Below are 14,868 nucleotides of genomic sequence, written 5' to 3'. Positions count from 1 at the left end.
AACTCCCCAAGATCCTGCTTTGGGCAGGGCAAGCCCAGCTCCCAGCTATGCCCTTCAGCTGCTGGGGGAAAGCCACAATGGTCTCTTTTTTCTCAATTTTTTCCTTCCAGATTAATCCTGAATTTTTGCCACCTGGTCTGGCTTCCTCATGCCCATGGAGCAGGAATTTGGACCAAGACTTGTTAATTGCTGTACAAGGGAGTCACACTGGGCCTATGACCCAAACAGGAGGGTCCATGGGAGCCCATCACAGCATCCAGCAAATCTTCCAGCTTTTCCATGGGCTTTGGGGTGCTGCTGATCCCATGCTGCTGACCCCAAGCTGCTCTCTGCTCCTGAGCTTCAGATTCCAGTGTAGGTTTGAATTCTTCAAGAGTCTCGATGGTGCTTTTTGGAATGAGACAGAGCATGCAGGACCTTGGGAAATCCTTCTGTGCTGGCATGATGGGACAGATCTGAGCAGGAATGGCAGGAAGTGGGTGGGGAGGTCCCAGTCAGTGGCCTGTGAGTGTGGACAAGTGCACCCTGAACTGGGCACACACAGCAGGGCTGGCAGGGCTGGCTGGCTCACCCGGCACTGTCCCAGCACAGGCACTGGTTTCCCGCTCCATCCTGCTGCAGGGCAATGAATTTGCACCCAAGCACACCTGGAGCCTCTCCAGGATCACAGAGCTGGGCTGGCAGGAATGGGATCTGCTGGGATCCCAGAGCTGTCCTGCACAGCAGCTCCTGCCCAGCTGGCAAACAGGCCTTGTCCCCATCGCGGTGACACAAGGCAGATGTTCACTCCCAGGGGTCTGTTCCATACCTTTTTGGCAGCCCCAGGGATGGATTTGGAGACAGACCACAACTGCAGCACTTTGGGCTGTCCCCTGTCACTCCCTGACACTCACCCAGGTGGGAACTGGCTGTGGCAGAGGTGGGAAGAGCCAGCAGCACCCCAGAGTGGGGCACAGACCCTGCCCCACAGCATCCCCAGGTGGGACATTGGCCATCCAAGCATCCTCCTTCTCCTCCCCGTGGTCTCTGCTCTCTCCTCGTGAGCCATCAGGTCTAGGACAAGGCTGGAAGGAAGCCATGGCCCTGCTGATGCCCTTCACTCCTGGCTGGCAGTGCCTCACACCTTCTGGGAAGCTCAGCACCAATGCCAGTGCTGGGAACCCCAAGGGATGGTGCGACCTGGAGTCCCCTAGTCTGACTTCCACACATAATCCTGGAGTCCCTGGCAGCTGTGTGACAGGCTGCTCCTGCCTTCAGAGACCTCCAAACCCCAGGAGAGAGGGGCACAGGACAACCTCTGTGCTTTGATAAGGAAAAGCAGCCCTCTGATAAACTCAGTGCCCAACCCTTCCTATCCTGGCCCAGAGGGTGGCTGTGGGAGTCTTTAAAATTAGAGGGTTTTGGGCATGTTGCAAAAGGTAGGCTTTAAGGACAGTAGGAAGGTGATTAGAGCTAAGCAGTAGCTATTAGAGTTGTCAGCAGAAAGATTATACAAGAAGTAGAAAGAAAGGACAAATAAAACAATGGTCTGTGTTCTACTTGGGTAGAACAACTTCCTAAGTTGCAGAAAAGTATCTCTGGTGAGATATTAGGAAGGTCTAAGCTTAATAATGGAGCTCTGTGCATTGTATCTTGAGGCTTACAAGCAAGTATTGTATTTGAAATAAGCATTGTTTTAACCAAAGGTAACTGTGCTTATAGTGGTTGATAGAACTACTGTCAATATGCTTTTGCTTTGTGTGATTGGTCAAAAAGTTTATGAAATAAATTGTGACATTAAGTTCTTAGTCTGTTGCCTTTATGTAAGCTGCTAGCATCTTCCCATTGTCATAACCATGTAATGAGACTAATGCTAAAATAAAACCAGCTCAAAACACATGCCACAGCAATCCCATCCCGTTCATAACTTATATATAACCCCCAACCAACAATAGGTGGCTGCAGTGCCAGGAGGGCACAGCCAGCTCCACTTTATGGCCCACTGGGTCCCATGGGGTGGCATCCAGTGCATGTGGATAGCAATGGTTTGTTTTCTCAGCATCCCAAGGTCACCCTGGAGATGAAGCCACTGGCACAGTGACTCCAGGGATGGGTGCCTGAGCTGCCAGGCCTGCTGTTTCTGGGGAGAGCCACCCTATTTCCTGCATCCCAGTGCTGCTCCACTCGGGACCTACCACAGAGCTCAGCCCATCTGTGCAGAGCAGGAGAAAAATGGCCCTGCCCAAAGCTTGGGATTGTTCCTGACACTCCTCTACTCCAGCTCCAAGGGGCTGGGCCAGCATTTCCTGCTCTTCTCCTGGAATCCAAGTGATGCTGGGAGGAGGTGGGATAGTTTGCAGGGAAACAGGAGCATGAGCAGGGCATGTTTCACACAACCAAACTCTTTGCTGGCACCACTTATGGGTTGCATAACCATCCAAAATTGCCTTATTTATCACTGTGGTGTTAAATGCTCAGATCACACTCCACATCCTCTTAAATCTTCAGCTTTTTAGCTGCTCCGAGTCCTTCACCCCTCGCAGATGACAGCCACTTAGGAAAAAGAAATCTTTATTTTATAGGGTTTTTTTTGTATACTTGTACACAAGTAAAATAAAATGCATATCTATATATACTGCAATCTTGTGAAGGGGCAGGCAGCATTCTTTAACAAATGCTGCCTGTAAACGTGGTGTGAAGGATGAAATGGAGACGGAAAAACTGCAAGAGTCATCAACATAGGATTAAAACAGCATCAAATCCATTACCTCTGCAAATGGGAACCTGCAACATTGTTCAGTGAGATGGTGAGTTACAAACAGATTTTAGACATTCTTTTCAGAGCATTTCTTACATTTCTTTTTTTTTTTTTTTTCCTGTAAATAAACCATATTTCTTTACCATCTGCTGTAGCAAAAGCTGCTTTGTGGGCAAATGCAGTTCCGAAGACCAAAGGTATAATTCACAGGTTTCAGGACAAATAAATTATGTACATCTCAGTATTTGTCTTTTTGTTTTGTTTTTTGTTTGTTTGTGTGTTTGTTTGTTTTAATAAAGGCATCCAGTTAAGTTTTGTGTAACAAAGCTTTCTCAGGGTGGATGGGAGTCCTGCTTTTGTTTGCAACATTTATGGAGGTCAGCAAAAGTCGAGTATTAAAGTGTCATCAACCCAGGAAAAGAGTTAATTTTAGCAGAATAACAGTAAGCTCCACACCAAGGGGGGGATCAAAAGGCTTAGGCTGAGCTGTAACGTGGAGCTGTTCCCCTGCTGGGTGAGGCGGCACTGGGCCTTTGATCTGTTCTTTTTAGAGCAGCCCTGCCTCTTTTTGGTTGGGACTGTGGAAGGTTCAATGGGCTCTAGAAATTCGGGTCTCAACTTGGTCAAAGGAGGGTCTACAATGCTGGGGAAGGTCCCAAAGGGGGAATCGTTTATCTGCTTGTTGCTGCCATTTTTGGAAGGGTCCGTCTCCATGTACTTGGGCCTGGACATGTTCTCCTTCTCCTTGAGGTGGTTGTTGGACGAGCGGCTGCTGTGGGAGGAGGGCCCTGCCTTGCCTTTGGCCTCGTAAATAAAAGACTTGTCCATCTCTGGCTGGCAGCACTTGGAGGAGCCGTCGTGGGAGCCCAGCGGAGGCAGCCCCGTCGGGAACTTCCCCGACCTGGTTTTGGTGCTGAAGACGCTGGTGCGGATCTGGTTGAAGGAGTCCACGCAGCTGTCCAGCTCAGAGCTCTGCAGCCGCTTCAGGTCCCGCCCTGCCAGGCGAGGGGGCAGGTGGCACTCCAGCTCCGAGGAGGAGCCCTTGAACTGCTTAAACCAATTCCAGAGTGAGCGGGCCTGGCAGTCGCAGATCCACTGGTTGCCGTTGAGGCGCAGGTACTGCAGGGACACCAGGGGGGCCATGGTGTCCCCCGTCAGCACGGTCAGGTTGTTGTTGAACAGGTACAAGGTCATCACCTTCCCCAGGTCGTGGAAGGCGCGCCGGTGCACCACGCTCACCCTGTTCTGGTGCAGCAGCAGCCGGTCCAGGTTGATCAGCCCACGGAAGACGTTCTCTGACAAGCTCTTGATCTTGTTCCCGTGCAAAAACAGGTAGGTGAGGTTCGCCAGGTCGATGAAGGTGTCGTCCAGCAGGATCTGGAGGTTATTATCCTGAAGGTAGAGGTACTGCAAGGAGAACAACCCTCGGAAAAGCCCTGTGGAGAGCTCCAGGAGCCCGCAGCGATCCAGGTGGAGGGTGTGGAGGTGCACAAGCCCCCGGAAGGTGACAGGGTTGATGGATTTCAGGTTCGTGTTGTCGCTGAGGTCCAGCTCCTCCAGCTTGGTGAGCCCGTAGAAGGCCCCGGGCTCGATGAGGCTGATGTTGTTGGAGTGGATCCACAGGATGGTCATGTTGCGGCAGGAGGTGAAGCTGGTGGCCCTCACCAGGGTTATGCGGTTGTTGTGCAGGAAGATGCGCTGGCTCTGGATGGGGATCTCCGCGGGGATGGCTGTCAGCCCCTGCTGCTGGCAGCTGATGGTGATCTTGGGCTCACTGTAGCATACGCACGCCCCGGGGCAGGACTCCACTTCTGATGGGATGTTCAAGCAAAGCACCAAAATCAGCAGTTTGCTTCCTGAGGAAGGACAGAGATAGGGTGGGGATTAGGCAGGGTCATGGAGAGCGCTTCTCTTGGCAGAGGAGCCTGAAATTCCCCCTCCGGGCGTGGCACCACCAACCACAAACAGATCCCAGGGCAGCCAGTGATTAAAATGTAGGATTAAAACCGGGATTCTGCCACTCAGCTCAAGAGCTTAAATCAATGTACACTTGTAGAGATGAAACCCCAGTGCCTCCTCTGCCCTGCACCGTCAGGAGGTGAGAGAGAGGTATCAGCACTTTGGATTTGCACATCCAACACCAGCCCTGTTCCCAAGATCTAACCTGTGAGCAAAGGGACCAAATTCTGGGACATTTCCCTCTGCCATGGGCATGCCTGGCACAGCTCAGCCACTGGAAAAGCAGCTGGATGTACCAGGAAACCCCAAATCCCATCCCAGCAGTGCCATCAGCTCCTCGCTTTGCCGGGTCACGGAACAACTCTTCCAAACAAACAGGTGTCCCCACACTGCTCTCAAAACATAACTGTGACTTTCCACAAATAATTTTGGACTGATTTGATCTCCTGGGAGAAATAACTGTGAGACATTCCCAGAATAACTTTCAGGTCAGACCTGCCTGGAGAAGTCTCAGGGCCAAAAGGATCCTTTCCTTCTCCTGCTCAAAACTTTAGGCCGCATATTCCTGCTTCCTCTCTCCCCATATTTTTTTCCTTTGAACCTGTGCAGCCACTGAGGAAGAGGAGGAAACAGCAGGATTTTCCATCGTGCTGTTGTAGGAGAAAGTCACGTGCGAGGCTTCATTCGGGGATCCCACCAAGTGTGCAAGGCATGTGTCCCAAGCATGCTGGCAGCCCCATGGGGCTGGAAAACCCCAGAGAGGAACAATTTTTTTTCCTGCCCACCCACTTCCCCAGGAGCTGGGCTGCACAGGAATCCCAAGGAAGCATTTTGGTTCACCAAATTCATGAGCTGGGAATGAGCCTGGAGGGAGGGAAGGGATGGACAGAGCAGCACCTTCTCCAAAGGGCCCTCGAGGGTCCCTGAAGGTCCTGCTGAGAAATCTGAGGAGACCCAGGCTGTTCCCTGCTACTGGTGGGAAGGGAGGCAGTGCCAGCAGTGCTTTCCCAGCAATTAGCAGCCAGTAATTAGTCTGATTCCTCCAAACAGGAGTTAAAACGAATGGACAGCAGCCAGGGCAGCAGGAGGCTCCATTTGGGAATGCCACATGTGAGCAGAAACAACTGTGACTCTTCCCAGATCTGCCACAGGGACATTTCTCTCTCAGGATTTTTCCTAGAGGTGCACAGAGAGAAATGAAAGAGAAAACAATTTCTATTTCTGCTCCTTGTTTTTCCCGTGTGGAATGTGTTTGGAGAATTGTTTACCTGGGGTGATTGCTTGGTTGGATTCTGGTGAGGATTTTTTGAGCCTGGTGGCCAATCCAACCCACCTGGGGCTGGGCTCTGGAGAGAGGGTCACGAGTTGTAGTGAGTTAGATATGGTAGCTAGAGAAAGTAGTATGTGGTTTTAGTATCTTCCTTTATATAGTATATTAATGTATTTTAGCATAGTTATAATAAATAAATCATTCAGCCTTCTGAACTGAGTCAGACATCATCATTTCTTCCCACTGGGTTCACCTACATTTCCAATACAGCTCCTCACAGCACCTCTGGACAAAGGACACGTCCTGTCCTCCCCATCGCTGGGAATCTGCAGCCCAGGGAAAAGAGCAGCTTTGCCTCTCTTGTGGGAGGGTTCTTGCCTCTATTGTGGAAGGGTTTTTCCTTTGAAAAACTCAAAACATTTTTCTGGAATGTTGATGCCTCATTCCAAAGTAAGGTGGAAAAGCAGAATGCAAAAAGCCATTCAGGAAAGCCCAGTGGAGAAGAATGGGATGAACTGGGGAGACTGGAGCCAAATCCAGCCTTGCAAATTCCCGGGGGGAATCTGAAGGCAGTGGCTGCAGCTCCCTTCGAGCCTGGCAGATGCTGATGTGGCCAATGAAACCACACCAAACACCAACAATAACAGATTTTAATCACATGGAAACCTCACCAAATCTTTACTGAAGGAATAACGATTGGAAAATCTAGGGTGGGAAAGTCTCCTTCCTGCAAGAACAGCCCAGGATCTCAGCTCTGGGTGTCAGCCTGGTCAGAACAACTCACCGTGTGTGGTTAATAAATCTGATGTGATCCAATCGTCCAATACAGGCAGGAGACTCCCATATATCATATTCCACAAGGGATAAAAACCCCAGCTCAGCATGCAGAGATAATTGGAGCCTGATGCTATCAGCTGCTGAGCAACCCTGCAAGGCAGAGTTCGAGTGCAGTGTTGTGACACATTTTGGCTGCCTTGTCATGTTTTGACATGTCACGTCCCATTGCATGAAGCTCAGTAAAACGAGACAACTGAGACTCGGCGCTACAGCCATGGCACACCAAGAGCAGCCTCCTGGGAAATTAAAACAGTGCTGGCGACTCTCTGGCCATCCCTCTGCAGCTGATAATGAAACCCATGGGCACAGAAATGGGACTTTCTGGAGCCTCCCTTGTCAGCTCCGTCATTTGGGTGACGGGGCTGGGGGTGACACCGGGGCAGCAGGAGTCACCTCCTTATGCAACATCCCGCTGTCCCCAGGCTGTTCCTCCCTGTCACGGCCCACGGACACCTGGATGCTGCCCCAGTGGCCCAGTCCCAGCTGTTTTGCTGGAATAAATGGGAAAGAGCACAGGGAACGCAAAACCCATTCCCAAGCGAGAGGAATCAGAGTGACACGATCCCTGTCCCAACTCCAGCTAAGGGACAGTAAATCCATGTAAATCCATGTGGACATGGGGAGAGAGCTGCTGGCAGAGGTGAGCCATGAGCATCACCCTGCCCTGTGCCACCCATGCCCACAGCTGAGCAGGCACAGGCGATCCACAGGATCTCTCTTCCCTGGGAAGCTCCCGGGCCAGGCAGCAGGGTCCTGCCCAGCTGCTGGCTGTGCCCAGGGCTGGAGCACTGCGGCCCCAGGAGGGAAGGAGCGCATCCTGCCCCAGGCTCGGCCCCCTGTCCCGCTCCCATGCCCCAGAGGCCGCCAGCAGCGCTGAGTCAGTGGCACTGAGAGCGCTGCCAGCCAGCAGCACTGGGAAATTAATTACAGCAGGGCCAGGCTGTGCGCTTTAATTAGGGACCTGGTGTTCATGAGCTGCTCGGATTAGCTCCTTCCACTGAGACAGTTCCTGTCAATCATCCCCCAAAGCCTTTTTCCAGTGGCTTTCCCACCGTGCAGCCCAGCTGTGTCCTGGCTGATCCATGGCACAGCCCAGCCCCTGTCGGTCCCCAGCCGGGGCAGGGCCAGGGGGGAGGGCAGGAGTGGGTGAAGCCATGGGAAGCCAAGGTGACCCTTTTGTCCCAGCCAGGCTGGTGTGCCGTGACAGAGGCCCCAGGGACCCTGCCACGGCTTTCCCCGATCCTCCAAAACCCTTCTCCAGTGACTGGAGTTCAACCAGCAGCCATGCCTGGTCTCAGCGTGTCCCAGACCCCAGGGGACACCAAGTGCCATCAGCTACCCAGACCTCGCACAGGGATATTTTAATTTGTTTTCCTGGGTTCAGCTCTGGCTGTAAGCTCCTTAGTTTTCCAGGAAAAAACCCCACTGCCCTTGGCCAGAAGGGCAGGAGACATTCAAGGCCCTGTTGAAGGGGGCTTGGAGCAACCTGGGGTAGTGGAAGGCATCAGGGGGTGGAGCAAGTTAAGCTTAAAGGTCCTTCCCAACCCAAAGCATTCCAGGATTCTGTGATTCACACCTGTCACGGAGGAGGGAGGTCAGAAGGTTCCCTGTCTGCCCATTCCCAGAACGTGCCACACTCAGCTCCTGGAGGGGAGCAGCATCTTCCCTTCACCTTCCAGATAAATCCATCCCAACTTCTGTATCTGCACTGAGCTCCCACCACCAATGGATGCTGGATCCTCCTCCTCCAGCTGGCCTCTTCCACCTCAGCACCCATCTCAGTGCCCATCCCTGAGGAAAAGGCTCTTGGAATGACACCCATCCCCTCCTCTCAGCTGAGAAACCATCCCTCCCTCTTCCAGAACATGATTAAAACCTAACTCAAGAGTTCCTGTGAAAAGCAAAACATGAAAGAAATTCCAGAACCTGGAACCTGCAGTCCCTCCAAGACTTTGGCTTTGAGTTTAGCATTTGTTCTTCCAGAGCTTTCTTGAAAGCCAGAAAGCTCCTTCAGTGAAGCTGCAGCACTTCCCCTTTGCCATTCCCCAGTGTTCTGAGTCATGGAACTGGAAGCAATTAAAGTGGGTCCATTATCTGCCTCTCGAAGCTCCCCCGGGCCACCGCCTTGTCAAACTGGCAATTAGAAAGAAAAGGCTCCGGGGGCCTCCAACAGATGCTTTGCAAACTTTTTTACCAGGAGGCCAAAGCGAGCTGCAATGTGATGCCCTTTGCAGAGCCACGGCCTCTCCCCACTGCTCTGCTCTGCTCTCCATTGATTTGGAGATATTCTAATGTGGCTTTCCTGCAGTGCAGGGTCAATAATCATCTGAATTCTCTCCTGCTTGGACATAAAGGGCACATTTTACAATACAAAGCCTTTTGCTGATGCACACAGCGTTTCGCCTTTGTTTATAGCAGGGACGCACTGGAGCTGCTGATTTCCCACTCGGAGTGGGCACCGTTTGAAATTCCGTGGGCACCATTTGAAATTCCGTGGGCACCATTTCAGATTCCGTGGGCACCGTTTGAAATTCCGCACTTGGTGCCTCTTGCTTTGTCCTGTGGCCAAAGATGGGGCTGTGCCTGTGCCACAGGGAAGAGGGCAGCGCTTCCATGCATTTCAAGTGGAGGTGAATGGAGAGGTCAGTGAGGAAGGACAGTCGGCTCGGAGTCATCTGGAATTTCCCTCCCTTCTGCTGCGGAGAGGAAGGATGGAGCATGAAGGACGGAGCATGAAGGCACAGCTGGAGTGGCTCCAGCTGGGAGGAGAGGATGGGGGTGAAGCTTTGCCACCATGAAACACCTGGGAGAGGCACCAGAGTCACATCTCTGGGGCAGAGCAGGTCCCTGCCATCCTCAGGCAGCTGTAGCACAACATTTTGGGGCTGAAGCAGGTTCTGGGGCACCTCTGTATCTCCATGGGGATTTTGGGGTGTCAGACACCCCTCTCAGGTGGGACAGTCAGTGAGGTCACTGGGGTGGGTGAGCTCTGAATCTCTCCCCAGGTTCTTCTGGGGATTCTCCATGTCCAGGGGCTGGAGCTCATACCAAAACACTGCTGATGAATCCCAGAGGCCTGAAAATAGGGAGCTAATTCCCTTCTGGGCAGCCCTGCGGGTCTGAGGCAGCAGGAGTGCTGCGGGCAGGTTTGGCACAGCTCTGTGTGAGACCTGTGCCAGCCCTGCCTGGAGCTGCTGGGATGTGAGCAGCAGCAGGGTCAGTGATTTAGGCACCTGAGCCCCACCTCTGGCTTGTCCCTGATCCCACATCCTCTGGGACTGTATCCAGACCCATTAACCTTTGGGACTGAGGTGCTCTTCCTTGCCTTTGGCAGCACAGCCCCTCTGGAACGTCCTGAACAGGGCTTGAGCAGGGCTGACAGGTCATTTCTGTAATGCATCCCGGCAGGGAGGCAGGCAGTGCGTGTGCCATCTCCTCACTTCGGGTGTTCATCTTCCCCTCTTCAGTCACACTCCCTTAATGCGCTTTTTAGACTTAAGATTGCAGGGATATTTTGAAGGGAAGAAGGTAAAACCGAGTTACATCTTGTGCAATTCTTCCACTCCATCTTCCCAAGCCTCCAGGGGGGTTTGAACGCTGGTTCTTCAGCAGCGCTCGGGGCTGAGCTCCACAGCTCATTCCAGGAGCTCAGGGCAGCACAAACCTTCCCTGGGACAGCTCCATCCTTCCCTGGGATGTGCCAAAGCAGCTCCCACTCACAGGTCTCCCCATCCCTGCCAGTGGCTCTCTCTCACTCCCTAAATTTTGGCAGCAGCCTGGATTTAGCCTAAGAACATTTGGTCAGGGTTTTGCTTTTGGTGCTTTGCCAGCATTTCCCTGGGCAGCAGCAGGGAGAGGAAGGAGAAGGACGGAGTGAACAGTTTGTATTTCAGCCCATTTGAATGAGAACCCGGTGAGGAGCACAAAAATTAAAAAGTTTCTTCTGTAGCCAGAGGGTTTCCATCCTGCTGAATTCCCAAGGCTTGCTGCAAGGCATGGAGGTGTGAGAGCTGCTCAGAGAAAAGGTCACCAGAACCCTTCTGAGGGAAATATCAAGGGAGTCATCAGGTCCATGGTTAACAATAACAATTATCAATTATTACAGCCCAGGAGTGCCCTGGGAGGCCAGGGAATGGGAAAAGTCCTGATTCCAATAAAATAAGGTGACAAGAGCTGCAGGGAGCCAGGCCAGGGACATTTGAGCTGGGCTGAGGTGGGATCCAGGAGCAGACAGGGGTGGGAATGCAGCTCTAAATAGTGGGAGCGTTTCCCTGGCACCTTCTCCAAGCCCTGGGCAAGCAGTGGCCTGAGGCAGAGCTTCCCTGGCTCCCTACCAGACAGAAAACCTTCTTTCCCCTCCTGGGGATTCTTCCAAGCCTGGTCCCTGTAGGAATGCTGCTGCAGACTTTTTGCTGTACTCCACAGTTGGATACTTGGGGTGCAAGGGCAGCTTGGACCATGGCAGATGTGCAGATGGGATTGGGCAGAGATTTAGAGGGAATTTTGCAGAAGTTCAGATGGAAAATTGCAGAGGATCAGATGGAGTTTTGTTGATGTTCAGAGGGACCATGGCAGAGGTTCAGATGGAATTTCCCAGGTGTAAAGATGGAAAATTGTAGAGCTTCAGGTGGACAATTGCAGAGGTTCAGATGGAATTTTGCAGAGGTTCAGATGGACATCTGCAGAGACTTAGATGAACTTTGCAGAGCTTTGGATGGACAATTGCAGAGATTCAGACAGAATTGTGCACAGATTTCCATGGACAGCTGCAGAGGTTTAAACAAACACATGCAGCAGTTCAGATGGACTTTTACAGAAGTTCCACAGCTTCTCTGGAAATTCCATTTTAGCACCTCCCCTCCCTCGCAGGGAACAATAAATAAGGACTTGGTCAAACCCACACAGGTTAAAGATGGTATTTAAAATTATTTTCATGAAATCAGGAATAATCTTTGAGGTTCTTAAGCACTGAAAACCTGACCTAGTTATTCCTGTTTCCTTTGGATAGGCACTGGGAAATCCAATGGGTATGCCAGCCCATTTTGCAGTGAGTGCTCCTGCCACTGCTCTGCCCCTCACCTGGTGGGGCTCTCTCTGCCAGGTCAATCAGCACAAGCAGAATTTCCAGCTGTTCTCATGTAGTACAAAATAAATCTGCATGGTTGCCACCTGACCTCTTCCTATTTGTGCACATCTGGAAGGGGAAAGCTCCTGACCTTTTAAAGGGAGAAAATTATGAGCTTAAAGTAAAACATGGAGCATTCCTGTGGAAAAGGCCTCTTAGGTGGGTTTATTCCAGTCCTGGGCCTGACACAGGTCAGCCCTGGTCCTGTCTGTGCAGACACTGCAGCTCTCAGGTGCTGCTGGCCCAGCCAAACTCCCAGTATTCCCCATTCCTTCCTCAGAACTGGTTTCCCCGGTGCAATCAGGAGTGTGGCCCTTTGCAGGAGGTGATCGTGTCTGGAACTGGAATAATCATGGTTATGTCCATGGCTCTCCTGAACACACACTGCAAAGCCTTGTCCTGGAGCCCTCTCCAGCAGTGGGACACCACAGAGCCCCTGCAGCACAGCAGCAGCCTCTGGACCCTGGGGAGTACATGGATTTGTGGGGATTTGGCTCAGAGCCCTGATCTTTTGCCAGGTACCAAATTCCACAGCGACAGCAGGAGGAGAGGGCAAAAATCTCCAGGAGATGCCCAAAGCAGTGGCCAGCTGTGCCAAAGACAGGGACACAAGGCTGTGGGAGCTGGATGAGAAGCAGAAAAAGCCCAGTGCCCAAAGAGAAGGTGAAAGCACATGGCCTGGAATGTGCATTTGGAGAATTTGAGGCACAGCTGGGAAAAATGGGCACCAAAAGGGGAAGGGAATGGGCAGGAAGGCTGCAGGACAGGGGGAGATCCCTGAAAGCCTGCAGGCAACTGCTGAGCTCTCCAAATCCCACCAAATGAATCTTGGAGAGCAGCTCTGAGTAGCTGCTGTGATCCTGATCCGCCTGCCAGGGCTGCACTGGGCACCTGCCAGGCAGGGCCGAGCCACACTGAGCACAGGGAGCTGAGGAGGAGGAGGAGGGAGGGCTCCTTCCTCACAGCCCGGGAGAACCAGATGGATTGGAATGAGTTCATCTTTAAGGTGTCTTCCCACCCAAACCATTCCAGGGTTATATGAAATGTCACAGTTGCATTTTCTCCAAGTGACAGCCACCTATGGCCATGGCATTGTCACAGCTGTCACAGGATTATGGGATGGTTTGGGTGGGAAGGGACCTTTAAGCCCATCTCATTCCCACCCTGCCATGGCAGGGACACCTTCCACCTTCCCAGGTTGCTCCAAGCTCCATCCAGCCTGGCTTTGGGCACTGCCAGGGATCCAGGGGCAGCCCCAGCTGCTCTGGGCACCCTGTGCCAGGGCCTTCCCACCCTCCCAGGAAAGGATTTCTTCCCCAAATCTGTCCCTGTCATGCTGTTTTTTTCCAAGAGTCCTGTGGCCAAAACCCACACCCAGCCCAGTAAAGCCAAATCCAGCAGATCCCTAAGAATGAGACCAGAAAAGCTGTTCCTGGTTCCAGCACTCTGCTGAGGGCATCCTAAATCATCCCAATCCTCATTCTCATCCTACCCAGATGGGATGCATCCAGCACACTGCACAAGCAAGATCACGTGTGATCCTGCCACCATTCCATCCCCACACTGGGAAGAATGAAGTGACAAAATATTCACTGTGAATCACAAGCAGCTCCTCTAGAAGTCGGGATTATCTGTGCCATAGCTGTAAAAAAATCAGGCACGAACAGGTGTCCAAAGGAAGGAAATGCAGGTTCCTGAGACGATTTAGGTCTCCCAAGGGGCACAAAGTACCTCAGGAGTGCTTCAAAACCTTCTCAGGAAGGAGAATTTCCTGCAGCTCCAAACCTGGCGCTGGTGGCTGCTCTGTGTGTGAGTGACTCAGGGAGAGGAGAGGTGAAGCTCCAGATGGAATTCACACCTGCTCTCCCCCAGCCATCTGGGACTGCACCCCCTGCCAGCTGCAAATCCCACCCCCACAGCTTCTGGAAGAGCCCCCTTGCCCAAGGCAGCGTTCTCCTTGGTTTTCCTCTACAATAACATTATCTCAGTTTTTGCTCACAGCCCCAGCTTCTGCAGCCTGTGGAGTGCACCGATGAAGTTTAGGAAAGAGCCTGGAAGGGAAAGTTCTTCCAAACATTCCCCATGGCCCAGTTTGGTGTGTGTGTGTATGCATGTCGGAACTCAAAATGTCCCTCAGACATTTCTGGAGGTTCCAGGCCCTGGTCAGAAGCATTTGAGACCCTGGCAGGCAGCTGGAAACAGCTGTGATTTTGGGTTTGAACCATGGAATGATTTACCAAGCTTGCAGGAAGAACAAGAAGTCACAAAAGTTTAGATATTAGAGTAGAAGTTGTCACAAAGGGAAGAATTTTTGAGTGCTGTACAGGGGGGTTTTGGTTTTGTACATGGGGGTCAGAGGTTTTAAGATGGATTTGGGATCTGGGCCTGCCCTGTCCTCCCTCTTTCTTCTTCCTTACCTCCATGTTCTTGGTGATGTTGGCACTCACAGATTGGTTTAGAGTAGAAAGGCACCATTTAATATAGGTAATAGGTATTGGGGAAAACTGTAACCATGTAACACATAATGTACCATATAAAAGATAGAAAAGCACCATTTAATATAGGTAATAGGCATTGGGGAAAACTGTGAACATGTAACACGTAATGTACCATATAAAAGATAGAAAAACACCATTTAATATGGGTAATAGGTATGGGGAAAAACTGTACCCATGTAACACGTAATGTCCCATATAAAAGACAGCAGCAGCCCTGGGTGGGAGAGAAGAAGCAGTCGGGGTCAGAGAGGATGTCAGGGTGTGTGTGTGCCTCTGCCTGAGCTGTGAGCAAACCACAGCAGCCCGAGGAGAAAATCTTTTAGATAACTTGTAATAAACTGCCTTGAGACTGGACAACAGAGACTGCTGAGCCTTTCTTTGGAAGCACGGGTTGGAGGAGAGACTTTTCCACCACACGGAGCCACCTGCGACCCAGGGTGGG

The 14,868-nt window shown here is 51.9% G+C and overlaps 1 protein-coding gene across 2 annotated transcripts in view; it reads right to left on the bottom strand.

The window, feature by feature from the left end:
• Window positions 1-2,533: 2,533 nt before the first annotated feature.
• RTN4R (reticulon 4 receptor) overlaps window positions 2,534-14,868 on the bottom strand; it is an 85,577-nt gene continuing 73,242 nt past the window's right edge. Inside the window, exons 1-2 of one of the 2 annotated variants that reach the window (XM_021536744.3) lie at window positions 8,730-9,563; window positions 2,534-4,593 (exon numbers count right to left, since the gene is read on the bottom strand). In XM_021536744.3, coding sequence (XP_021392419.2) covers window positions 3,167-4,593; window positions 8,730-8,865 — 1,563 coding nt within the window. In that variant the 5' untranslated portion in view covers window positions 8,866-9,563 and the 3' untranslated portion in view covers window positions 2,534-3,166. Of the gene's footprint in view, window positions 4,594-8,729; window positions 9,564-14,868 lie in introns of those variants that run through there. The other variant, XM_021536745.4, reaches the window with a different exon arrangement.

This window comes from Lonchura striata, chromosome 15 (assembly GCF_050655825.1).
Source record: "Lonchura striata isolate lonStrDom1 chromosome 15, ASM5065582v1, whole genome shotgun sequence".
Classification (NCBI taxonomy): domain Eukaryota; kingdom Metazoa; phylum Chordata; class Aves; order Passeriformes; family Estrildidae; genus Lonchura; species Lonchura striata.
Note: the sequence above shows the minus strand (reverse complement) of the source record. Positions and strands in the feature narration are given on the sequence as shown.